This window comes from Malania oleifera, chromosome 9 (assembly GCF_029873635.1).
Source record: "Malania oleifera isolate guangnan ecotype guangnan chromosome 9, ASM2987363v1, whole genome shotgun sequence".
In the NCBI taxonomy this organism is placed as follows: Eukaryota; Viridiplantae; Streptophyta; class Magnoliopsida; order Santalales; family Ximeniaceae; genus Malania; species Malania oleifera.
Window position 1 is genome coordinate 90,432,842 of NC_080425.1, and position 26,736 is coordinate 90,459,577.

General features: G+C 38.2%; 1 protein-coding gene across 3 annotated transcripts in view; it reads left to right on the top strand.

Annotated features, from left to right (window-relative positions):
• The window catches only part of LOC131163682 (DNA-directed RNA polymerase I subunit 2), an 84,900-nt gene that overhangs the window by 13,682 nt on the left and 44,482 nt on the right, over positions 1-26,736 (top strand). For 2 of the 3 annotated variants that reach the window (XM_058120349.1, XM_058120350.1), the window contains exons 10-21: positions 3,930-4,110; positions 4,197-4,249; positions 4,464-4,537; positions 4,729-4,846; positions 7,731-7,818; positions 13,232-13,356; positions 20,239-20,366; positions 20,447-20,526; positions 21,386-21,627; positions 21,699-21,863; positions 21,980-22,144; positions 22,267-22,341. In XM_058120349.1, coding sequence (XP_057976332.1) covers positions 3,930-4,110; positions 4,197-4,249; positions 4,464-4,537; positions 4,729-4,846; positions 7,731-7,818; positions 13,232-13,356; positions 20,239-20,366; positions 20,447-20,526; positions 21,386-21,627; positions 21,699-21,863; positions 21,980-22,144; positions 22,267-22,341 — 1,494 coding nt within the window. The remainder of the gene's footprint in view (positions 1-3,929; positions 4,111-4,196; positions 4,250-4,463; positions 4,538-4,728; positions 4,847-7,730; positions 7,819-13,231; positions 13,357-20,238; positions 20,367-20,446; positions 20,527-21,385; positions 21,628-21,698; positions 21,864-21,979; positions 22,145-22,266; positions 22,342-26,736) is intronic. The other variant, XM_058120351.1, reaches the window with a different exon arrangement.

The following is a 26,736-nucleotide window of genomic DNA, read 5'->3' on the forward strand; positions in this document are numbered from 1 at the left end:
TTGGTCTCCCTCATCATCACTTCACTTATTTGTATTGTTCTGTGGTCACCAACAAGACTAATGAACACTCCCCTGCCCGCCACGGAACTATACACTTTCTTTGGTTGTTACTCCAGATTCAGACAAAAAATTTGTCGGACTTAATGAACAATTTGCACAACTCTTAAAGTTGTAGGTTAAGTGACATGGTTGAAGAACTAGATCAGTCAATTAGGAAAGCAAATGGGTCTCGGTATTTTGTTGGGTTAGTCCAAGGTACTCTTCCAACTCCAGGTGGCTCCCAAGTCCCAACTCCTCAGGGTGATTCCCTTCAGACCACATAGTAGACCTGTTTATCCCCTCTATCCTCAAATTAGTTTAGAATCTATGTTTAAGGAGAATGGTTTTGATGAGAATGACCATGCACGATACCAACATAATCCTAGGTGTGACAGGGAGGATTCGGAAGAATTAGATCCTAGGCATCTCCCACATGCACCTGCTTGTAGAATTCCAAATGATAGGGAGGTGGAGGAGCTTTCTTCTTTATTAATTTTGTTGAAGAACTGTGGCTCTTCTTTGATAGTCGTTCTTGGTCTTTTAGGATACTTCGGGGATTTATTCTTGCAAATCTTTCTTTCATCTTTTGACTAATGCTAATAACTCTTTTTTCAGCTCCATAAAACAATTTGGAAGGCCGAATTTCCTTCAAAAATCAAGGATTTTATTTGGTGTTACGGTAAGTTTATGTTGTAGCTTTATATAAGTGTATGATCATGAAAAGTACAATACTAGAGTTTGATTTAGAAATTCTGAAGTCACTAGAATCTATGCCAGTGTTAATTAATAAATGTAGTTTGATGCTCATTCATCAAATGTCAATGCCGGAGTAATTTTTCTTTGATAGAAGAAGAAGATAGCACTGCCTTCCAATCTCTAGCAAGATCAGACAGCGGAAAACCCCTAAAGAAACCCAAGGAGTGCACCCACAAGGACGCAAGGAAGTTGCTCTATCCCACAGAAGTTGTGGGCAACTTGATTGACTAACGAAAATCAAGGCGCTTCTTTCTATCCACAAGGTCCAAAATATAGAAAAAACAGATGCAAGCCATAGAGCTATGCCATTCCTGTTCTTTCCAAAACCCCTGATTAACTAGTTGAAAATCTCTTACCTTTTGTGGAGCCACCCTCTCTTTCCCTGACTGAGAGAAAAGGTCATTCCATAGCTGCGATGCCACCTTGCAATGCACAATTTCACAATTCATGAAGCACATATCAGGATTGAGAACCATATCAGGTCTTCTCCACTGAAGCAGATCATGCATGTTAGTCCCTTTCCGAGTCAGAGTCCAGACAAAAGGCTGAATCTTCCTCAACACCTTAGCCCTCCAAAGGGGAAGCGGTTCCAAAGAAAAGGATTAGGGTATGAGTTTTCAGAAGGAAAGAAAGAAATGATTTAGAAGTAAATATTCCTGAAGAGTCCCCTCTCACACCCTCTCATCCTCACTAAAAGAGGGAATGTGCTGGTACAACAAGGAAATAAGGGTAGTGAGCTCATCGACCTCTCAATCATTGAGATCCCTGAAGAAGTGGAAATCCCAAGAAGAATCCTTCAGAAATTAGAAGAATTAAAGGATCTGAGCATTATGAAAAGAAGAGAGCTTAAAAAGATGGGGAACCTTTAGTTCAAATGAAGTCTCCCTCACCCACATATCTTCCTAGAAATGGATTTTTTTTTACACACCGACTTTGAACTGAGACTAGCTGTGTTACAAATTTCCAGGGACAAGGATGAGATATGATGCTGCTGCCCCTCATCTGCCACCCATTCCATTTGATCCTATACTTATTCTTTATCACCTTATGCCAGAGGGATTCAATTTCCAAAGGGAACCTCCAAAGCCATTTACCTTTAAGAGAGATGTTCTTAGATACCATTCCCAATACCCGAACGTCTCAGCTAACAAGATCGCAATGCCCACCTTCCACAGGACCTGAGCAAAAGAAATCATGCATTGACCTCTCCAAAGATTTGGCACTCTAGTGGGGACTTTGAACAAAAAAAGATAATAAATCGACATATTCGAGAGAGAAGCACTAATGAGAGTGGCACGACCCCAAGGGAAAAGTAAGCCTCTTCCATTCCTTCAATCTTCTACCCACCTTATCAAGGATGGGATCCCAGAAGGTTTTAGAGTTTGGGTGACCCCCAAGGCTCTAAGGGGGAGGTTGAAAAAATGGATTCACAACCTGCACTGATTTTAAAATTCTGAAGAGCCCTCTTACCCATGTTAATGCCAGCTATACCATCTATGGACAAGTTGATCTCAAGACTGAAGATAGATTTCTTGAACTTTGCTAGACTGTCCCGCAAGGTATAGCAGGGTATCATTAGAAAACTGGAGGTGCAAAATCTCCACTTCCTCCCTCCTCACACGCAAGCCTTTGATCAGCCCCCTAGCCTAAGCATGAAAAAAACAACCTACCAATGTATCAGCAGCTAAGGTGAACAAGAAAGGGGATAGAGGGTCCCTTCATCTAAGACCTCTTGAGGCCTTGAGCCAATCTCTCGGTTGACCATTGACAATGGTAGACATATGGGAAGAAATGAGAAAACCTTTAATCCACTTTCTCCACAGATCCCTGAAACCTTTTGTACTCATCATCTTATCCAAAAATCCCCAATTGATCCTATCATAGGCTTTCTCAAAATTTACTTTAAATAGAATACCTTTTCTATCCCTCTTCTTTTACATCCTCTACCACCTCCATTGGCCACCAACACCACATTTAAAATCTGTCTATCATGAATAAAAGTGGATTGAGCCAAGTTGATAGTTTCCCCTAAGACAATTCTGCATCTATTACTGAGGATTTTTGATAGGATTTTCATGGACTCTTGTAACACTAATCAGTCTAAAGTTCCCTATTTTTCTAGCTCCCTCCTTTGGGATATGAGTGATAAAAATGGAATTAGCACTAGTGGTTACTAAACCCTTATGATGAAACTCTTTAAAAAAAATTTAGGATAATTGCTTCCAACAAACCCTAATTTTATTGAAAGAAACCCATCGAGAAACCATCTGGGCCTGAGGCTTTGTCTTTGCTCATCTCAAAAGCCATTGTTCTTTTTCTCATCCTTAAAAAGGTCATTCCAGCCTCAGAGCAGAGTTCTCCTTAGTGGGACTCCAATCAATGCCTTCCACCATTGGCTTTTTTGGATTTTTTTTAGAAAAAAAGGGATTTGTAGAAATTTGGTGTTCTCGACTCCTATCTGGTCTTTACTCCCCACTAGAATCTAAAATCATTTCTATGATGTAGCTTTTTCTCCTTCTCCCTTTTGCAACCTTGTGGCAATAACCAGAGTATAACCAGAGTTACAATCCCCCCTCCTTAATCCATTTAACTGTAGATTTTGAAACCAACTTATGTCTTCTCTAACTCATTCCTAAGCTTGACCTTCCTACAGCTATTGCCTCGAGGAGACCATACTCATTTAGCCTGTCCAATGCAGCAATCTCGGAGAGGACCCCAGGTTTAGCAGGTGCAACATTCCCTTAAGTCTCTGCAAGCAAACTTTCAGCTGTAGTATTTTGTTTTGTAATGCTTGCGAGTGAGGGAAGATTGATATCACCCTAAAGGAAAATATGCCTGGAGATATTATTGCCCGAAAGAAGATGTGGAGTTCTCCTTGAAGCTAATCTAAAATTATGGATCATTGTTTAATTTGCTCACACTTTTGTTTTCTCCTGGTTTTATCTTGCTTTTTATCTCCATAAAAGTCCTACTATGTTACAGAATATTCTATGGTGCTTTTAATTTTTGTCCTCTTGCCTCCAAATTTCCAAGGCAAAGATGCCTCATGGAATGTTTAGCTTTATATCTTGGTTTTTTTTTTTCTTTATACTTAATTTGTGTAAATTGTTCTGTACTGTCCCTCTTGTTTACAGGCCCTTGTTGAAACAACTGATCATGAACTATATGTCAGTTTGACATGTTGTTACAATGAGAAATATGAGAAGGGAAAGGGAGCAGTTGGCACTCAGCTTGTGGGTGAAAGGGTGAAAATTATTCTTGATGAAGTTCAGGGCCTCTCTCTTTTCACTCGTCGTCAATGTCTTGAGCATATTGGTACTTATCTTGATCATTGTTCAAGATTATTATAACTGTCATTTAATTATTTACCTTTTAAATTTTTTTTTCTCTTTTTAATTTAGGAGAGCACTTTCAACCTGTTATGGATGGATTAGAAAATGAAAATTATTCCATGGTAAGTTATATTTTTGTTTTTTGTTTTGTTTTTTCCCCAAATTATTCTTCATTTCTTATGAGGCTGAGATGAGAAGAAAAGAAATGCAACTGGAACCATGGGAAAGTATTCATGAGACTCTCTAGTTTCTTTTGTTTTTGTTTTGTTTTGTTTTTTGTTTTTGTTTTTGTTTTTTTTTGTTTTTTTCCATTCCTTATACTTTGTTATTTTGTAGGTTGGAGATGCTGTGCTAAGAGATTATATATTTGTTCACCTTGACAACAATTATGACAAATTCAATCTGCTCATGTTAGCTGCTATCCCCCCTCTTTGAATTTTTACTTGTCTGAACTGTTTCTTGTATGTGGCTCCAAAGCACGAACATTTTCCTGTTATTGCATCTTGACTTGCAACCTCTAATCAATTCCCATTGCACCCTCTTTTGACAGTGAGAATATTTTGATCTACTATCACATAATTAACACCTTCTTTGCTTCTAGTTTTATGCTGCAGAAGCTTTTCTCATTAATAGATCAAACTTCTGCCCCAGACAACCTAGATGCCTTGCAAAATCAGGAAGTTCTACTGCCAGGTCACTTGATTACCATTTATCTTAAGGTATAAAACTGGGAACTTTATGCACTTTATCTATTGAGGTTCTTTATGTACTTTGTAGAACCATAATTAGGCATGTAAATTGCCAAGATGGACTGAGATATGCTGGTCAGGTTGGTATACTCTGCTGCTCGCCTAGAATTTTGGGCTGGTGTCTCTTCCTCGATTTCTCTCTCTCTAACTCCCCCCCCCCCCTCCCCAAAAAGGATGCAGCCGAGCTGTGTCTTAGTTGATGTCTAAGGCTGTTTCCCACACAGAGGTTTTGCGGCTAGATTTATAATGAACTTGATTCAATGGCATTTCCTGCCAAATGATTTAACTGTTGATCAATGTAGAGTAGTTTTTGCATAAGCTTATTCCATAAACTAGGATTTTTTGGTAAGCCTGTGAAGTTCTGAATGGAGTATGCTAATCTGATGGAGGTTCAGCCCAAGAATGTTATTTAGCTATTGTTCCATTTGAAGCTAATAAAATCTGCAGCTTTTTCTCGTTCTGAAATTTTATTTTGTTCTCGTGCTGCTATTGGAATTCTGGAATGTTCCATCAGAGAGGTTCCTATGTAGTGCACTGATCCTAATATTGGTATTTTACTTGTTTCCAAGGAGGTGAAATTTGAGCTGACACCATGTGTGTCAAGGGGCATTGATTAACAAAAGGAAATGTAACAGCTCTAGAACAATTAGGGGTTAGAGAAACGGCTGGACCCTCAAGCCTTTCTAGAGGATATATGTTTGAGACTTGTAAGTCTTGTGGTCAGAAAATTTGTCGTGATTTTGCTAATAACTTATGAATGGAAGGAGAAGAAAGTGGAGAAGGAGAAATTGCCTAACTTGCAAAATCTATGAAAGAGGGTTTAAGGGCAGCGGAAATGGGGTTAAGAAGTACCTAGTGAAGATTCTTAGTTGGAACGTCATGGGTGTGGGAGATCCTAGGAAATGTGTGTTAGTTAGGGAGGTCATTTTTATGCCTAGCCCAGATGCAGTCTGATATGGCAGACCGGGCTTGGGTCAGTTCATAGATTTTTGATTAGGGGCATATGGGAGCGTTTCAAGGTTTGGGAGTGCCTTCCTTTTGCAAGTGCCTTGGGTGATATTATTATCCTTTAGAAAAATACGAGGAGTGCAGTGCTGATGGACAACCCTCCAGGGTTTATTTTTATATTTTTTGTTAGATTTTGTCTTCTGGTGGTATACTTAATTATGGTCCTCCTACACTCAGTTATCGATTGCTTTTCTAGGAGGAAATCTTCACTGCATATGCATTGTCTTCTTTTTTGTTGATGTCCTGGCTAGGGCTTTAATTTTATTAGGATTCCTCTCAAAAGGTGTGGTGCTTTGAGTGCTTTGTATGAAGCTCCTTCCTCTAAAGCTCATTTTACTTGGTACTTTTTTGTGTTTGTTTTATTTATTTATTTATTTATTTTTTTTTTGGGGGGGGGGGGGTTTGGGCGAGTGTTCTATGGTTAACTGTGTTAATATTGTGTTTACAGTTGATTGGAAGGATGCTTTTCTTAACCTTTTTCATAAAATTCTTTCTGTATTTGGTTTTTGATCACTTTTCCATCTTGGTGGCCTAGATTTCTAGTCTTTTCTAGTTTGAAAGCATGTGGATATGTCATACTTATTCTTATGACATGATTAGGGACTGATTGTCCAAGTGTTCTTTTCATGGTCGGGAGCACTTTAAATTTATAAAAGTACATTAAATAGGCTTCAAAGAGGTGGAATGGTGAGTGTTTTAGAGATGCTAGGGGTGATGCAAGTATGCAACAGAACATTCCAAGAGAGGTTGAGGATTTAGACAGAGTAGATGAAGATGTCTTTTGTCTAAGGACTAGGCTATGATGAGACCATTCCTTAAACATGAGCAAGGTGAGGCGTTGATGAAAGAGGATCTTAGCTTAGCTGGTGATGGAAGACTACCAAAGCAGGTGAGGAAGGGGGTTGTAACATTGTTTTTTTTTATTTATTTTTTAAATCAGATGGATAGTGGTAAGAGGTCTGGGAGATTGTTCAAGAGGTCTGGGAGATTGTTCCCTACAATTTTCATTTATTCAGTGATCTTAAATGTTTAGAGAGGCCAATGAGTTCAGCTTGTGTATTACTGCATTAGACTCCTTTCAGCCTTCCTCTGAAGATGATAGAAGGATTTGGACTCTGGATTGTTCTGCAATCTTTTTTGCAATTCTTTCCATGCTCATATTATTAAGTCTACTACTTTTTAAAGAATTGAATTTGGGTTTTGCAAAGCTAAGGTTCCTTATAAGATAAGAGCTTATGTTGGTTTGTAGTCCTGAATATAGCTGACACCATGTTCCAGCTTAGAAGGCCTTACAGTACTTGTTACTAAATATGTGTTTGATGTGTCAAAATAGCTAGGAATCTCACTCTCATCTTTTCCTCCATTGTTCTTTTGTGTGGAGTAGACTCTTAGTTTTGTTTAGAGGACAGTGGGTTTTCCTAGAGTCTTTAGATGGTTTTCTATCTTCTTTTTCTAGTTTTGGTAGGAATAAGGAGGAAAGTATTCTATGAAGATGTGTTGTACTTGCTGTTATTTGATGTGATTGGTGGGAGATGACTGGTCATGTCTTCTAGGGTCAGTGTTTGCAATTGTGCCTACTTTGGGATGAAGTTGTTCTTGCTTATGTGGTTTCCAACTGCTGGGGCTTTTAAAGAACTCGTCCTAATTCACATTCAAGGAAGCTTTGTTGTATTAAATTTTTTTATTAATTTTAATTTTAATTTTTTATATTAAGAGGATGATTTATCCTCCTTCCTTGTTCTTCTCTATTTTTCTTCATAATAAATTAATTCTTTTATAAAAAATGTCTTATTATGTCATGTAACTGCTGATGTTTTACCTACACATTGTATTTTGTGGTTTCTAGGAGAAACTGCAAGAATGGCTGCACAAGGCAAGGCGTCTTATTCAGGATGAAATCAATAACAAAAGCAAAAATTTTGAGTTCAGCAGCAGTATGTTATATCCTGCTTTTGCTTGAAAGCTAGCTAGGTTGATTATTTTTGTTAGCCATGCATGCTGTAGCAAGAAAAGAAGTGCTTTGGTGTGATTTTCTTGCAACTTTTGTTGGTTGCTCATGATCAACTTTATCATTATGGTTATCTGGGTGTTATGTTAATGAAAAATGGATAAGTGCATCAATAATTTATGATATTCTATGTTAATATTTAAATAATTTGATCATGCGGATTATTTGGCAATTTTTCTCATCACCATATCTTGATGTTGGATTTTATTTATGCATTTATATTTTTATTTATGAGGGCAAACTTAGCCCCATGGTAAGGATGCTACACCCCATATGTAGAGGTTATAGGTTCTGTTAAAGCTTGATATGCGTTGTTGGTCCACAACCTTAACAGCTTGAGCTTTTGTTAAGTGGTGACGTGGTATCAGAGTTGGTTGCCAAGAGGTCCTGGGTTTAAGTCTTGTTGCTTGCGTAAAAAAAAATTATTTTATTCCCTGTAATGGATGTTATCTATTGGGTGTTTATCTCTCCATGTGCTGTTGGGCACATGTGTGGGGGAGTGTTAAAAAGCTTGATATGCATTGTTGGCCGACGACCAAACAATTTAAGCTTTGAGGTAAAGTGGTAATCTAATAGGTTCAAAGCATGGAGACAACCTGTCTAAATGGACAGGGTAAGGCAACATATATCATGTGCCCAACCCGATGGGGCATGGGAGCCTTGTGTGTTGTGTGTACTTTATCTAATATTATAGATTAAAAAAAAAAAAAACATTGCTCCTACATCAAAACTTCAATCTATGAAGTTTTTAACTATGTTGAACAAAGCTATTGAGGTAGACACGATCTTTTGTGCACTTATGAAGGCCAAAATGACCAAAAAAGGCCAAATTTTAGCAGTTTTTCTTATCATCTTATTTTGATTCTGGATTTTATTTGTGTTTATTTATGAGGGCAAAAATGCTGCACCCATTTCGTAGAAGTTATAGGTTCAAAGCGTGAAAACAACCTCTCCAAGTGGAGAGGCAAGGCTGCATACATCGTGCTCTCCCTCAACCCCTGATGTGGTGTGGGCCTTCTGTGTTTGGTGTTCTTTGTTTTTTATATTATTTATTTACTAATGCGTTTAACATATGTACAACTTTATTTTGCACATTCATCACAATGTTAATCTATAAAGTTCCATGTTAAACAAACTATTGAGGTAAACACACTATCTTTTGTGAACTTATGAAGGGAAAAGGACCAAAAAGCCTTAAAATAACATATAAAAAAAATGAAAAGAAATTAAAGTACGAAGAGAATCCTCAAGCATGTTTTCTAAGTAAATGGCATCTTCCTCCTGTTTGTGTTCTATATGCTTAAGCTCTTTAAAATTGCATCTCTGAGTGCGATTTAGTTGGGTATGTATAGTTGCAATTTTGAAATTGTCCCATTTTTTAATTAGATGCTTTCTTGGAACCATGTTGCTGCTGTTGCTGCTGCTGTTATTGTATTTGTTTTTTGTTGTCAGTCTAATTAGAAAAAAATAGTGTAATAGTCATTCACACAGGCCACTCGGTAATTTATAATCTAGCAAGATTTTTCTTTTTTGATAGAAAAGAAGTATATTAATAGAGAATGAATGTACAGAACATGGGAATAAGGAATCCTCCAAAAATAAAAATCGGAAAATCTAAACTAGAAAAACAGAATAATGCAAAACAGCTAACCAATCACACTGAACCTCTTTAAAATACGTTCCCTTGAAATAACCGGCAGTGGCAGCCCATAAAGAAGCCAAACACTGATTTTTATACCAAACCAAAACACTTGAAGTCTTCTTCCCCTTAAAATGCAATTGTTCCTTTCCATCCAAATGCTCCACAACACACAAACGGACCACATCTCCTTAGAGCAGACCTGTCTTTGCTCCTTCCGAAACCTGAAAAAGAAATGGCCAACATATCCTCCATGGACTCCAAACAAACCAAGTTTTCCTATAAAACCAAAAAGATTCTTCCAAATCCTCTAAGAGAGAGAACAATGCATAAACAATCGAGAGTTAAATTCATTACTATCCAAGAACTAAAAAAAAGAAAAAAAGAATTGCAAGAAAATTCCACAAAAGACTCCAGATTTCCTTATATCCTCCCTATTGGACAGCAATCCTCCAACAAACTCAACAAAGATGCCACTCCTCCACTTATCTATAAATGAAAATTCCATGAAAAATCTCCCTAAGAAAGCAAAAAAAGAAGAAATAGGTACATTATGTAACAAAGAAGACTATATAAATGACGAAACAGCCTGAAAAGAGCCGAATCCTCCACCCAAAGGTCTTCCCAAAAATGAATGCGTATCGTTATTAGGAATAAAATGTGGATAAAGCTAAGATATAAATCCCCAAGGACTCTCAAGAAGATCCAAAACCTACATTAGTATACCCAACTGTTTCCTTGTATTCCAAATTTACTTCCACGTAGCAAGATTATACCCAAATACTTAGTAGGCTGTAGATTTAAGACCTGATTGGAAGCTGACTATTGGGTTTTATGGCCTTTAAAGTATTTCTGGTAAGGGGATATAGTGTGCAAATCGCAATTCACGAAAAAATGTGGCATTATCAGTGGCAGACTTGGCAGCTTCTATTGCAGCATGTCCACAATTAGTGGGTGATAGTCTATGACTTTTTTTTTTTTGGATAAAAAGGAAGATATATTAGATAGAGAAAAGAGAAATTTTACAACCTAGACAAGGACAAGAAGTCCAAAAAAAAAGAAAAAAAGAAAAAAAAGAAAAGAAGAAAATAGACCAAGAAAATCCCTCTTTGAAGCCTTTCCATCATACTGAGCAGTGAGCACTTTAAATTAGTTGTTCTCTCTGGCCCTTCGTCGCCTTATTTGACAAACTTTGTTTCCTCCAGGATTAGACAATTGCAAACCCATCTTATCCATCAATTTTTGTGCTTCTAAATCCTTCCTGGAGATCTCCTTCACAGGGGTAGGCAGAATTCCAACCTTACACTGTAGCTTATTATCCGTACTACTATAAATCCCCTCCAACCTTCCATTTGAGATGGAGGCATATATGAGAAATCCCCAAGTAAATCAGAAGACTTGGAACCATATCCATACTGTTCCCTCTGAGCATTTGGATCTTCCACGATATGTAACTTTCCTTCTGTATCTTTCCTTAAAAAACTTTCGTTCTATTCCTACTGAAATACCCCCCCTTCTCCCCAAGTAAATCAGAAGACTTGGAACCATATCCATACTGTTCCCTCTGAGCATTTGGATCTTCCACGATACTTAACTTTCCTTCTGCATCTTTCCTTAAAAAACTTTTGTTCTATTCCTACTGAAATACCCCCCTTCTCCCCAATAATTTCCTTTATTTCCACACCCACCTGACTGCTCTCCAAGGCCCCTAAACTTAATTCCCATACCAAAAGATTTCCCCTGGAACCATAATTTTTTCCCCTTCTTAACACCAGCTTATAGGTCCTTAGTAATACCCCCTTATTAACAGCCAACACTTGAGACTCACTTTTATTTCTCTCTTCTGCACAAATTTGCTCTGACTCGATTCTTGCTTTCAAAGACTTTTATCCTTCAAACTTAGCTGGACTGGAATCCCTTTCCAGGGAAGAGGAGGTAGCTGGCTGTGCTTTCGCTTCTGTGAACCAGAAAATAGGAGGTGTGCTTGCTTCCATAAGCTGCCGATTTATAAAAACTCCTAAGATTTGGGCCTGATTGCTATCAGGTCCAAACTGCTTTGCCTGAGATAAATGGACCTGCTCTGTATTAGCTTTTTGGGCCTGAGTTGAAGGCCCATCTCTGGATCTGATATAAGATTGCCCAAAATCTGGTCTAGACTTTGTGAAATATTAATAATACCCAGCCCATGTTATTCCAAACCCATGCGGGTCCCCTTGAATTCGCAGGCCACATCCCCATTCTTCACATATCCCAGCCCATTCCACTCCTCCTCCGCACGATCATCCTTCAAAGAAACCCTAGCTGCATTTGGACATGCAGCAGAATTGACAGTTGGTGATGCACGATCTGGCATTATGACCTACATTGCAACCACAATGCTGCCACACTGATCGTGGACCTTCTTGCTTCTCATCATCACCACCTTGCTCCACAAGTGATTAGTGTTCTGTAGCCCCTCATCAAGAACAGGAACCATTGCATAAAACTCCTGCCCAAATCCTCACCATCCATTCGTTTATATCATCTGGGGACAAAAACCAAATAACACTACCCGTTCCAACCCAACCCTAATTCCAAGAACTTCCCCACTGTCTTTGATCGAATTGCCAACCAATATGTGATGCTTACAAATTTGAATGCTCTGGTAACCCCTACCAGCCTTCCAAGTGCTGATGACAGAACCTCCAGGAACCACTTGACCAATGATGAAGATAATTTCAACCATAGATTATGTTTTGGGTTCTGCTCCAGAACAAAGAGAAACTCTCCCTTTCCTGCTCTAGCCAGCTGCAGATTGAAGATTTTCCCTTCAGTCTGGACTGAATGTCTATGATTCTCTTCTTTCGTGACCTACATCCACCATAATGACGCACTAAATCAAGTAGGAGAGGGGGAGAGAGGTTGCGTAGGCATTCTATGACTTTTCACAATAAAAAGTAGTATTTGGTTGCACAGTCTAGTGCTGAATCAGATTTAAGAGCTGCAACTTGTTTTGTTTGTGAGCAATGTGCTTGGATTCTTCCAAAGGAATTGCCTATAGTTCATTTGTCTATGAGGGTGTACTGTGAATTTGTGATGAAAAGGCAACCATCAGAATAGCTCACAGCTCAGTTCGTCATGATTGAACTGCGCAGATAGGGGTGGATTGGCATTTTGATGAAGACTTATAGTCAGCTTCCACATGTTTTCACTAAAGGAGTTTAAGGGATTGGTAGTTCTTTATTGCAGCACGGCAGCACGCTATGTTGGGTATTCATTACATGCATTTACAGATTTGAGGGGGAGTTTTGCGTGGATTAAAAGTACTGTGTGCTTTGTTGTTGGGAGTCTTCTGTTGGTGCATGTAATTGGAGAGTGTTGGATTATTGTGACACATTGTTTCCTTATTTTCATTTCTTACTCTCTCCTTTTCCACCTATTTTCTCTTCTTTCTTTGTAGATCTTGAATGGCTTGCAGTACAATTTCTGTCTCATTGCTTTATCTTTATCATGTTGCTGGAGAGTAGCTATCATTCAAAAGTTTGCTGGATAGTTCATTGATTAGGATTCAACTACATGCAGCTATACAATTTTATTTTTTGGAATAATCATGACAGTTTGTTCTGTCTTGCATGTCTTTGGAAGTTGTTTTTCTCTTACTTGCATGAGTAGAAGAGATTGAATTTATTTTGTCTTTTTTTTTTCCCCACTTTTTCCTGAGATGCTGCAGTAGCAGATGTCAAAAAGGTAATGGAAAAAAATCCTGCAAAACAGATCAGCTCAGCCATTGAAAATATGTTGAAGACAGGAAGACTGGTCACACAATCTGGTTTAGATTTACAGCAGGTATTAATATTCTGGGCATCTTATTTATTGTTTTTAATTTAAAATCTGAAATTGATTAAGCTATACTTTGGCTTCGTAAGATTGTAATAATTGTAGAAATGAAAGAAAGAGATTGAGTAAACTTAGGGACTTGAATAGATGCTGCATGAGAAGATTAATGGATTATTATCCGCTATTGGTACTTGGCTTTCTAATTGCTCTCATTTAATTCTAGCGTAGGATGCAAGTCTTGTAGGCTGAAATAATAAACATGAATTAAAAAAAAAAAAGGCCGTACCCAGTGCACAAGGCTCCCACTTTGAGTGGAATGGAAGGATGTAGTGGTATTCGAATTATCTGGCTACATGATGAGAAAAAAGCATCCAGCTACGCTCCTTATCTATCAAATAGTTTATTCGATCTGGTACTTAATTAAGATGAAAACCGGTAAGAAGTGCATCTTGCTTGGAAAGACCATTGCCGAAGAAACGGCTATTAGATGGGCGATTCCCCCTTTCCATTGAAGTAGGAAAAGAGGGGTGAAAGCTCTAAGCCCGCATCTTCAGCTTCTATTGGAGGGGCAGCAGATCCAATCCATTAGAAGGGGGAGCAGAGCAGCAGGCAGGCAAGGCAGGGGAAGAGATATGTATTGCACCGAAAGCAATGCCCTTCGGAGCGCATTGCTTGGGCTAAGTAAAGGTTGCTGATCTCTTTTTCTTTTATTCTCTTCCTTGGGAAAGACACCTCCCACACAGGGGGGAAAGAACCCGAAGGCAATAATTGCAGTCTCGACACAGTCTATTTCGAGACTGGGATAAAAGATTTGAGTTCAATATAGTCTTTAAAATGCACTCATGCCCTTCGGCCCCTATTTGAAACTTCTTCCTCGGGTTTTTACAAGAATAAGAGAACATAATCTGTTCATTTCTCAAGGGTCGAGTGCTCCTGCCCCCTTCCTCTTTAGGGCTCCTACTGCTGCCCGGTAGTCTTCAACAATCTCTTATTGAAGCTCATCTCCTGGGTAGGCTAAAATCCTTTCCTCACTCGTTAAGCCTTCAAGCCAATTGAATCAAATGGCTTTGCGGATAAACATGAATTGAACTTGAGAAATCCAAAATATGTGCAGCAATTGGGAAAGGAGTACACTTTAAGGATTTTAGTCGAAGAGTTAAGTTGCTTCTTTGTGAATTTCAATGCTACTCTTCTTAGTCTTCTGTGATCTTTTGTTACGGTTCTGTATGTGGTACTGTTTGGGTGCATTTTTAGTTATCTAACTGCTCTTGCTCGTGTTGTATACGTGTGATAAACATTTTACTTGATGTTCTTTATGCTTTATTTTTTATTTTTTGGGGTGGTGGAGGGAGGGGTGTGTGTGTGTGGAAGGAATTCATGGTTACTGCTGCTTGACATGGGTACCCTGTGAAAAATCATCTCTCATTTGGTTGAAAAGCAATAGATTTTGATATGCATCTATGGCTTGAGGGGTTTAGGAGGGTATTTTATTTTGAATCTTTGACACCAACTCTCATGCTTGGTCACTCCTTTATTAGGAGACTGGAAATGCAGCCTGCGCTATTCAATAATTCAACATTTTTAGCTTGCATACTTTAGTTTTTTCCCCCAGGATTTTGGGAGGGGGGGGGGGTTGGGGTAGTGGGGTGAAGGAAATTTCATTTGCATTACAATTAACAAGAATCAAATGTTGCAAAAAGCCAAAAATAAATGCAACTCTGAGCTTGCACAAGGATTTCATGCCTTATTTTGGTCAGGGCTTGGCATGATGTACACAACCTTAGCCCCACATTTTAGGAGGTGGCTTCTGTGAGTTCAATCTGATATCAGTTTTGGTGTAAACACCATTTTATGTGGATCAAGGTTCATGCTTCGATACAAAAGAAAAAGAACATGGATGAGGAGGAAGAAGATGAAAACAGTGGAAACAACCAATCACCCTAGTACATTACCATGCGTGGACCAGCATTTCGTTGAAAGAGAGAGATAGCTCCTTAGATTGTTGTTTCTCTGGGTGAAGGTGACAATGTGGTGTGCTGTACTCCTAAAAATGCATGTAGTGGTGTGAGTAAGGATCGTTCCCATGGAGAGTGTCTAGCCTAGTTTTATGCTACGTGAACAAGGATGGGGGGGATTTGAGTATAACGAAATAATTTTAAGCAAAACAACTAAGAAAAATTTCAAACTAAAGTATAGAAATCAATCAAAAGAACAAACCTTGGTCCAAGTCAACATCCACCATCGGAATTTTACAACTGATCATTGATGCAAGTATATATCAATTCACACTTTGAATATTCAGCGTTGGAACAATTTTCCTATCTCTCCTTAGTCGTAATTAATTAGAAAGAAAACGATCTAATTAACCCTAACTACTAAACAACCCAAGACAAGCACTAAAGGTTTAATCTAGTAACAGCCTTAAGAATTAGAGAGATCGATAAAGCTAAACAACACAAGCACAAGCGATTGCATTTAATTTAGTCGAGTGTTCTTCCTAAGATCTAATAATTTCTGGCGCAGCAAATCATTAAATCTTAGTTGCTTCAAAAATTAGAGGGATCAAACAATTACGGATTGGATATCTAACCTAGCAGTAGATTGCAACGAATAATAAACTAGTAGGCCTCCTCGTAATTAAACGAGAAAATCATGAAAATAGCCATAGAAGAACATCCGATACTCAAAGCATGAATTGAACAAATAAAAACAAATTAGATCTCACTGTTTTATTAATTCTAAGGCTTCCGTTTCCTTTGACCAATTATAAAAATTTAGCCACGCGGGGCCATGATGAAAACTCAAAGAAGTTAGAGAAGAGGGGAGAGAGAGACGTGTGAGAAGAGGTGGAGTGTGAAATCTGATGATTTCTCCCCCTTTTAAACGTTCATTCCCCCTATTAGAAGCCTAAAAAATCTCCTAAAAATATTCTAAATGCTATCGTAAAATAACAATATCCAAAATTAACTAATTAAGGAAAATATTAAAAATAAAATAAAGTCATAATATAACTAGGAAAGTGGTGTTTCCATCTGGAATTTCGTGCACCAGATCTGGAAACTTCTGAAAATAAATCGCGTCAGATCCGCGTATTAGAATTGCAGGCTAAGGAACATTCCAGAACGTCAACAGTGCAGGTGCGGAAACTTCAATCCAAATTTCGACCTTGTTACAGCCAGTATCTCTCAAACCTCAACACATGAAAGTTGTAGAGCTTCGCCTTGGTGTTCCATTGCATCTTGAATCATCTCAATTGGAGTTCGGATGAGAGAGTTATGCCTAGATTAAGAAGCAAAGTCGAAACTGTCCAAAATCGCCCAATTAGCTTCGTTTTCCACTTAACGCCTCCATTTGCATCCTAAATCAAAATATAAGAATAATGAGTACATTTAGGCACCAAATAAGTATACAAGACTAAACATTAAGGGAGAAAAATATGATATTTTGCATTCTTATCACAATGTCTCTAGGTGAAGGTCCATCCTAATGTTTACTCTGGAATGAGTGCTATGAAGCTAGAACAAAATGGATGCTCCTTGAAGTGTTCGAGGGGACTTCAACATGGGTTTTTTCTAATATGAAAGGAATGGGGAAATGTCAGAGAATGCAAGCATGAAAGAAGTTTGAAACCTCCTTCACATGAATGCTCTTCTTGTCCTCCTCCTATTGGGGCAAATTTACTTGGTCTAACTCAAAAAAGATCCCCTTTTTCATGAGATTGACAGAGTTTTTATCTCAAAGGGCTGGGAGGATTATTTTCCTAGGGTCACCCAGAAGCTCCTTTCTAGGCCTACCTCCAACCACTTAAGGCCTTAATGATGAAGATAAAATAAGATGGATCCCATTACAAAAAGAATTACCTGAGATTATAAATATGGAAGAGAGTTCTTGAGATAAAAGTCTAAGGTCTTTTGGGTTAAAAAAGGGGACTGCAACACAAAATTTTTCCCTCACACAGCCAAGGCTCATAGGAGATACAACAGCTCAAACAAAGTCATTATGAATGGTGAAACTGTAAATGAAGAAGGAGAAATGAAAGATGCTTTTTGCTCTTTGAAGGACTTCACTTCAAGCCTTCTTCTTGAAATTCCTAGCTAGGTGGCTAGAATATCCTTTTAGTGAAGATGAAATCCTTTGTGCTCTTAAAAGTTCTAATGGTGATAAAGCTCCAGGCCCTAACGGCTTCACCATGGCTTTTTCCTGGGACAATTAGGTTGTTCTCAAAGCTGATGTTATCAAGGTCTTTGACAAGTTCCACTCCACATGCAGATTTGTGGATAACATGAATTCTGCCTTTACTGCATTGATCCCTAAGTAGGGAGGCTGTCAACATCAAAGATTCTTGACCGCTTAGCTGGGTGGGTGGTGTCTACAAGCTTTTGTCCAAGGTTCTGAAAAGCAATCCCGAAGGCATAGAATAGCACCAACATGCCTTTGTTGAAGGGAAGCAAATCATGGATGCTGGCCTCATTGCTTGGGACATTGTGGATTGTCACTCTAGAGCTGGAAAAGGAGGGATTGCAAACTTGATATGGAAAATGCCTTTGACAATTTCTATTGGGGCTTTCTTTTGTACATTCTCAAAAAAATGGGTTTGAGGAGCTTATGGTCCAACTGGATTGAGCAAGTGTATTGCCACATCATGCTTCTCAATTCTCGTTAATGGCTGCCATGCAGGGTCATTCCTTCCTTCATGTGATTATGGCAAGGCGATTACCTTCTCCTTTGCTTTTCATTATTGTCATGGAGATCGCAGCCTCATGTTGCAAAATGCCATGACAGCAAGACTCTTTAAAGGCTATTGAGGGAAATGCTTGGGAGCTGTCAGTTTCTCACCGCTTACTTTTCAGACAATACCATGATCTTCTACAGTGCGGAAGCTCTCCAAATTCTTAATTTTATATGGTTACTTCTTTTCTTCGAAGAAATCTTTGTTTGAAAGTCAATTTGGGAAAGAGTGAGCTCATCCTCATTGGAAATGTGAATGATGGCAATTTCTTGGCTGGCATCATGGGTTGCAAGTTGGGTACTTTTATCCTCTAAAAACTACCTTGGTCCCCCTCTTGGTGCAAAGTTCAAGGAAAAAAGGACTTGGGAACCTATTTTAGTACTCACCCTCATTAAAAGCACCCTCTCCAACCTCCTAGTTTACTTATGTCCCTTGCCCCTCTTCCTTGTTCTTGGGCCAAAAATTGGAAGACATCCAAAAAGGATTTCTTTGGGAGAACTGGGGGGAAGCATTTTAAGTTCCATTTGGCTAAATGGGAGGTTTTCCCGCATCCAATCCCTAGAGGTGGGGCTGTGGGGTGTGTGTGTGTGTCTGAAATCTCTTACACTCTTCAACAAGACCCTCATGGGTAAATGAATGTGGTATTTATGAATGGGAGTTCCACTCGAGAAAGGTTATTGTTTAAAGTGCGGCCTCGAACACAATGGGTGAACAACCAATGAGCCTTGGCAGTCCTATGGAGTAAGTTTCTTTTGGCATGACAGTTTGTGTGGCTCATTTCCTCTGAGTTCTCTATTTCTGACAATTTTTAATCTTGCTTGCAACAAAGATACTTTGATGAGCATGTTTGTGGACCACTCCACTAGCAGGGAAGCTTGGAATATCCCCTTTGTTCAAAATGGCCATGATTGGGAGGTGAAATTTTTTGTTGTTTTTTATGTTCGCCTTTATAGAAATGCCCTCATTTGGAAGAATTCAGATGTGCCTTTATGGGAGCTCTAAATAAAAATGGCTACTTCATGGTCAGCTTCTTCTACTAAGAGCCTGACAACCCCTCTGAGGGGAGACCTGATTTCCCTTGGGGTTTCAACTTTGTCAATAGATGTTCTCTTTGCAAAGAAGATGCTGAAACTGTCGGCGACTTACTGCTCCACTGCTTCTAGACCAGAATTTTTTTGAATCTGGCCACTGCTCTTTCTGGATGGCACTGGCACGCTGCTGAATCTATGTGAAAGGAAATCTTGGCTTGGAAGGTATCCACAAATAAAAGAGGAACAAAAGGCTCATCTTTGATTCCTCACAATTTTCTGGATTGCATGGAGGGAGAAAAAATGCTAGAGCTTTTGAAGAAACATGTACTTCTCCCACAATCGTCAAGGATAGGTGGCTTGCAACACTGTCAAGCTGGTTACGTGAGCAGAAGAGGCTGGCCACAATATTTAATTTTTGATCTCTTGGATACACTCACACTTTTGATCCATCATTTTGTTTTCTCTCTTTTCCTGTTTGTATTTTGTGCCCTTTTATTGAAATTTCTCGTTGCTGATAAAAAAATCATCATTGTCATGTTCTTCAGTGTCAAATATAACATAATACATGCTCTTTTCTCAAACTTTCACTAAATTCCTGTGATTTGCTATAGGTTTCCACCATTCTTGAACTATTATAGGCCAAGTGGAGACCAAATTGACAATGCTATGTATAGCTATCTTTGACTGATATTGGATTACACTTGCACAAAACAAGCTGCTCATAGAAACCGCAGGACAATTTAACCTTGGCTGAATAAGAGAAATAGCTGTAGGTTGCAGAAGTTGCTGAAATTGCAACCTGCCCTTGGAGCATGGAAGCTCCCTTACTTCATATAGTACGCCAAAAATGGATAAAAAATAATTACGTGGCAACAAGTGAAAAATTGGGTTCTTCAATGGATGCGTCATAGAATGCTTTTTCGGAGAGAGTCTGATTCTGTAATGCATATGTATTTTTGGAGGATATTCTTTTAGTTTATGTACATGTTTATAATAGGGTTGAATTATTATGTGTTATATTCCATGGAGAGAATTTGTTTTTGTATGATGCTTGAGGTCATTCTTTTAGTTTATGTACATGTTTATAGAAATGTTAGATTATTATTTATGCATTATATTTTGCTTCACTAGCGGGCAGGAATGACAGTTCAGGCAGAAAGGCTAAATTTTCTCCGCTTTCTTTCGCATTTCCGGGCTGTTCATCGTGGGGCTTCGTTTGCTGGTCTCCGCACAACAAGTGTGCGGAAGTTGCTGCCAGAGTATGTATTGGTTGCCTTCTTCTTCATCTTTTTCTTCTTATCATTCTAATTTTTTTATTAATGTTATTTTAACTTTCCAGAGCTTTTGGTTTTCTCTGCCCTGTACACACACCGGATGGTGAGCCATGTGGGTTGCTGAACCATTTGACTTCCACTTGTCGTAAGTTCTTACCCCTTTTAGTATTTTTAAAAATCTTATTTCGTTACAAATATACGTAATCATTTTTTGAAACTATAATAAACTTTTCTATTATAGGTTTTCTTTCTTGTGTCCTCACTAGATGAATTGTCTACAAAAAAATATGGATTAGGCCAAAAATTTGCTTTCCTGATGTTCGTTTTGAAATCGTGACATGTCTTTTACCTACTAGCTTTTATGTACATTGCTGTCAGAACATGCACAAAATTTTTTTATTTTTGGACCACTTACTATGTACATGGTTCTTTATTCTCTTGTACTTGTATTGGCACCTCCTTGGTACACTTGGAATGAAAGTTTTACTTAAATTGTCAGTTATGACGTCAGTGCTTCAAACCAGTCCACTGGTTTCCAAGCTGTCTTAGTGGACACAACAATACCCTTAGGGTAAAAGTCATATATGTATAATATTTTGTGGACTGTAGTCAACATTAAGTGCATGAAACATATTTAATTATATATTTCTTTCATGCAGATGTGTGTGTTATTATGTATCTCTGTTGTTTAATGTGGTATTGTAATTACAGTGCCACCCTGCACTTGTAGTTTGGCCAGGAAAACATCAGTGTAATGAACCTAATGTCCAAGGTTCAAAATCTGTGACATTTAAGTGGAGAAGAGAACATGGGCAGGCCCATTATCCTGGCGATTTATATGCCTGCAGGCTTGGTTTCATCCAGAATAATAATTATGCCATTTATTGTGTTTTTATGATGGTTTTTCTACTTGGAATTAATTGAGCTGCTTGTGGAGCTTTAATGTCACATATTCAAGAGTTTTCTTGTTATGGTAATTTTTTTTGTCATTGCATTTATGTCAGGGATCACATCATACTTTGATTCAAAAGGAAATATTAGAGATTTTTTCAAGATGCGGAAGGCCATTCTCAGTGTTTTGATTGGACTTGGGATGACACCTTCACTGCCAAAGCTTGTGCAAGCTGGCCCTCCTGAAGTTCTTTATGTTATTTTAGATGGTCGTGTGGTTGGCTCATTTCCTACTAGTGAAGTTGAGAATGTTGTTGCCCATTTACGTAAGCTAAAAGTGTTAGCAGCTACAGTGGTTAGTCTTGTAAATTTTTTCCCCTTTTCGTTTAAATTTTCCTTGGTTTTTTCTGAAATTATATATTGCAGATACCTGCTGATCTGGAGGTGGGATATATTCCTTTGAGCTTGGGTGGAGCATATCCTGGTTTATACCTGTTTACATCTCCTTCTAGATTTATTCGACCAGTTAGAAATATTTCTATTCCTTCTGAGGATGGTCATAATAATGAACTAATTGGGCCATTTGAACAGGTGAATTCTGATAATAGTCATTTTTTTTTTCTTTTAAACTTTTATAGATTTAGAAAATTTTGATGTGTTGATTATATTATATAAATTTTTTATTGTATTTATGTATGATAAATTAGGTCTATATGGAAATAAGATGCCCTGATGGTGGAGATGGAGGAAGGAAAAACAATGTTCCTGCCACTCATGAAGAAATCCATCCAACCGGCATACTTAGTGTTGTTGCTAATCTTACACCTTGGTCAGATCATAATCAGAGTCCACGAAATATGTATCAGTGTCAGGTTCTTTTTTTTTGGGCTGCTTGTTGTTTGAAAGAAATTGTATTTGTTGTATTATTCTCTCATATGAAAAAACTGCTAAATGTTGTGTATTATTTTATTTTTACTTCTTTGCCAATAAGTAGATGGGAAAGCAAACAATGGGTTTCTCTTCGCAAGCAATTAATTGTCGTGCAGATCAAAAGCTATACCATCTTCAGGTCTGGTTACATGGTCTGCCTTTTCATTTAGCATAAAACTGTTCTTGGTTTCAGTGCTTTATGGTCAATTTCTTTATTTATTTTTCTTAATTTTCTATATTTTTACACTTTTTAGTACATATTTTTTTGTACTTTGACTGCTGTATGATGTTTTGAGTTTGCATATATTCAAGATTTTTTGGGAATATTAGGTGAGATAGTTGTGTATATGGAAATATATTTTTGATCTGTACAAGTAAATTGTAAAGGTAAGGAGGAGAACTAGAAGACAATCAGAGATACAGAAGCCCAAAATCTGTATCCGAGAATCAACATTAGAACCTCTACTTTCTGCATGCCAGCAAGAGTATTTTTTGTACAAAAAAAGTAAGTTTCAGTTTCTGCATTTCTTCCTTTCTTCAAAAATTCTCCTTTCCTTTTCCTTCCAGATGCACCAAAACAGATTTTTTTTCCCTGGAAATTATGTTATATGAAGTTTAAATTACTAAAATAGTGGAAGGTTGAAACTATTTACAAATTTGGGGCAATCTGTACCAGGCCCAAGGATCTTGGTGTTCCCTCCACAGTCGAGAGAAGCATTTAAGGAAAAACTGGCTGGGAAAAAACTCTACTCGTCCTTTGTTTCCAGCAATAAGCTATCTCACTTGCTCTCCCTCCTTCTCTGTCAACTACTCTGAGCCCACCACTGAGGCAGCTGCTTCCCTCTGCTGTCAAATAGTTTACACCGTGACCCCCCTCTGTTATGGATTCCTTTCTCTCATGCATGAGTGTGTTTATGAGAGGTGCTTGTGAAGTAATACGTGTAGGCCTTCATGTGCAGGCATGCATGTGCAATAAATGGCTATATGGATGGTCAAGAAGCACGCCTGTAGGCATGGGAGGTGGTGTGTATATATGCAGTTCAGGTGGGTAAATTAAATTGGCAAAGCTTCCTTGAAGCTTCTTGAGGCTTATAAGAATGAGATGAATGGGATCCCATGCTTCACACTGCTTATGATCAACGGAATCGATCTGTGAGTGGAGCCATGACACTCAGTTGCATGTATTTCTAATTTATTTGCCAATTACATCGATGCAGTAAGTGTCTCTGCTGAGCATTAGGGAGTTATCCTTTTTTTTATTTTACATCTCCCAAAAAAATCTGGAACAAACCAGAAAAAAAATTAAAATAACTAAAATCTAAAATCAAGTTAACCAGTTCTTCCAATCCCTATTTAAATCCTGAAAGCTAGCTTCCCTGAAGATTCCAAACTCGACGCATCATAAAGAAGTCAAAAACTAATTTTTTTCACACAAAAGACGAATTCAACTTCTTACCAGAAAAAATCCCCTTGTTATCTTCCAACAATAGATCCCATAAAACTGCATACTTGCTACTCTTCCATTGAGCTGTCCTATCCTTCCTCCTTCCAAAGCCAGCAAAAGAAGTGATTAACAATTTTTCCAGTGAACAGGGGCATAACCAACTCTCTTCCATAAAACCAAACATTTATTCCAAATCCTCCATTCAAAATTGCAATGTAAAAAGAGATGAGAGGCTGTAGTTAGGGAGTTATCTTTGGAGGTAGGGTGTGCTGAGTTGCAGTGGCTGTTGCCCTATCTAAGGGTTCCTTTGGGGAGTAACCCTACATTAGTTAGCTTTTGAGATCCGGTTGTAGAGAGAGTGTTTGAGCGTTCAGATGGGTGGAAGGGAGCTCTTTCTTTTTTATTGGGAGGCAGGATTACTCTAATTCAGGCTTGTCTGTCTAGTATAAAGGCGTCCCTTGGCCACAAAGCTCCCCGCTTTGCAAGGGTAGAGGGAGGGTCGTCACAGTGTACGCTGCCTTACCCCTACTTTTATGCAGAGAGGCTCGTCTTTCTAGTATCCTGTTGTATTTTCTTTCAATTTTCAAAATTCATGCGGGGAGTTACTAGTAAGATTTTCTCTGGTCAGGGGCAGGGGGCTTTAGGGATCATTTGGTGAGATGGGAGGTGGTTGTTCCTGCTAGAGGATTCTTCGTAGTGGAATAAAGTCATTGAAAGCAAGTTTGGACTTGACGAGAATGGGTGGGATACCAATTTGGGCTCTAGATGTTCTTTGGAAAGTCTGTGGAAAGCTATTTCTCAAATTTATCCTCTCTTTATTCCCCATACTGAAATTGTGCTGGGTAGGGTTTGTACTATCCGTTTTTGGAAAGACCTTTTGTTGAGGAATGTTGTTTTGTCCACCTCTTTTCTTCGCCTCTTTTGTCTGAGGTCAGGGCAGAATCATCCCATTTCTTCTTTCAGCATATATCCTGGCGGTCCTTTACCTTCTTGTGATTTTCACTTTGGGAGATCCTTGGATGATAGGGAAACAGAAGAATTATCTTCCTTGTGGTCTTGTTGAGTAATTGTTGGGTATCCATGGAAGCTGACAGTTGATCCTGGTCTTCATATCCCTTGGGATTTTATTCTTGCTCTCTCTCCCGATATGTGTGAGGCTGTGTGCTTTGTTTTAATTGCTCAGAATTTGCCCCGTATCTTTTATTGTGCTGTGATTTTTCCAAGAGAATTTGGAGCAGGCTGTTCAATTATTTTGGAGAAAGTTGGGTTTGTCCAAAGACACTGGTGAAGTTTTTGGCAATTTCTTTTGTTGGTTTTGGTAGGAAAAAGGAAGGCACAGTGCTACGTAATTGGTGCTTTATTTGCAGTATTTGGGGGTTTGTGGAATATAATGCACATTTATTCTCTGGGAAGAATTTATCATTTCTGTTGGTGTGGGAAAAGATTCATTAATGCACATACATTCTTTGGGAAGAAGTTATCATTTCTGTTGGTGTGGGAGAAGATTTATTATTTGGGTTCTCTTTGCTGTGTGGGTAATGGAAGCTTCAAGGGGGTGTGCGTTTCGGATATTCAGTGTGATTGGCATTCTCTGCTGACTTTTAAGGATGTGCTGATTTTCATGCACTGTTTTTTGTGACTTATTTTTTTAGGTGTTTTCTCTGGTTGCAGAGTTTGTTAAGGAGATTTCTCTTCTCCTGATCAAGGTCTTAAATTTCGGTTTTGACTCAAATTTCAAAGCTCCAAAAGTACGGAAATTTTGATTTCGATTTGAAAAAATAATGGAAATTAATAGTAGAGCATGGAATTCTTTGTGAAATTTTAGAAATGGTTAATAGATATAATAATGTAAGTTTTAAGACTAATATATTGCAAGTTAAATACATCTATGTTGTGTTCGGTTGAAAAGTTGTCATATAGTATGTGCTACAAACATATTTGTAAAATAATATACACTAAACATGTTCAATTAAAACAAATGCAATTCATAAATCATTTAAATATTATTTATTATACAAATAATGATAATTTAAGACATGAATGATTAAATGAAATGTTGCTATAAATTTATTTTTTCATATAATTTCAAAAGCACTTGTAATAATCTTTCGTTTCGATAAAAATAAATAAAAGAAATTAAGAGAGAAATTTCACTCACTCCTAAATCTCTTATTTGAATTCTGAGCAAATTTCATTGTATAGTTAAAATTTTGACAAGTTTCGCTAAAATATTGAGATTTTGATAAATTTCGGATGATTTGTTGAGATTTTGATGGAAATTATGCAAGATGGAAATCGACTGCCATTTTGATTTCAAGGGTTACAGAAACAATTTCATTGAAATTTAAGATCATGCTCCTGATTATATGTTCGTAATCTATCAAATGAATTTCTTTTGCTATAAAAAATGGTCATTTATCTGTGCACCCCCATGGCCTAGCTATACTTCTTGTTTTGCTGTGAATTCATCTTCAAATTTCATTCATTTAATTTTTTTTTAGATATTTTTTCTTTACATTGTTGTGTTTGCATCTGCATACATCGGGGCCAACTCCTTGTCCTTCGTCAACACTGGTGCCCTCGTCACCTGCGTCATGAACTTCCAGGAGAGTCAGGGAGTGGTGCTTGGCTTTTGAAGGGTTTTGTGGGCTTCAGTAGCACAATCATCTGCAGCTCTACAACGCAGTCTATGGTGGCAATTTCCATGGCTCTCATTGTGCTTATTTCGTGGCTTCTGGCTGCTATTTTATTTGTGTTCTTTAGGACTGTTAGGATTATAAGTGTGGTCTGGCAAGAAAACGGGCTCAAGGTCTATTATGTATCTCTCTATATTTCTCTTGCCCTTGCTGTGTTCTTCATTGCTATGATCCTGGTAGAGAAAGAGATTGTTTTCTCATGGTCCTTGAACGGGCACAGTGCTGCTGTAGTGCTCCTCTTCTTTCTCCCTCTCGCCTCATTGTAAGAGAAGTATAAAGCACTGGAAAGAGAAGAAAAAGACCATGACGCTCTTGTACAAGCACTGCAAGGAGAACAAGAACACAGACCCTCTCGTACTGGTGTAAGTTGTAACAGTGAAACTGAAACCGCTGG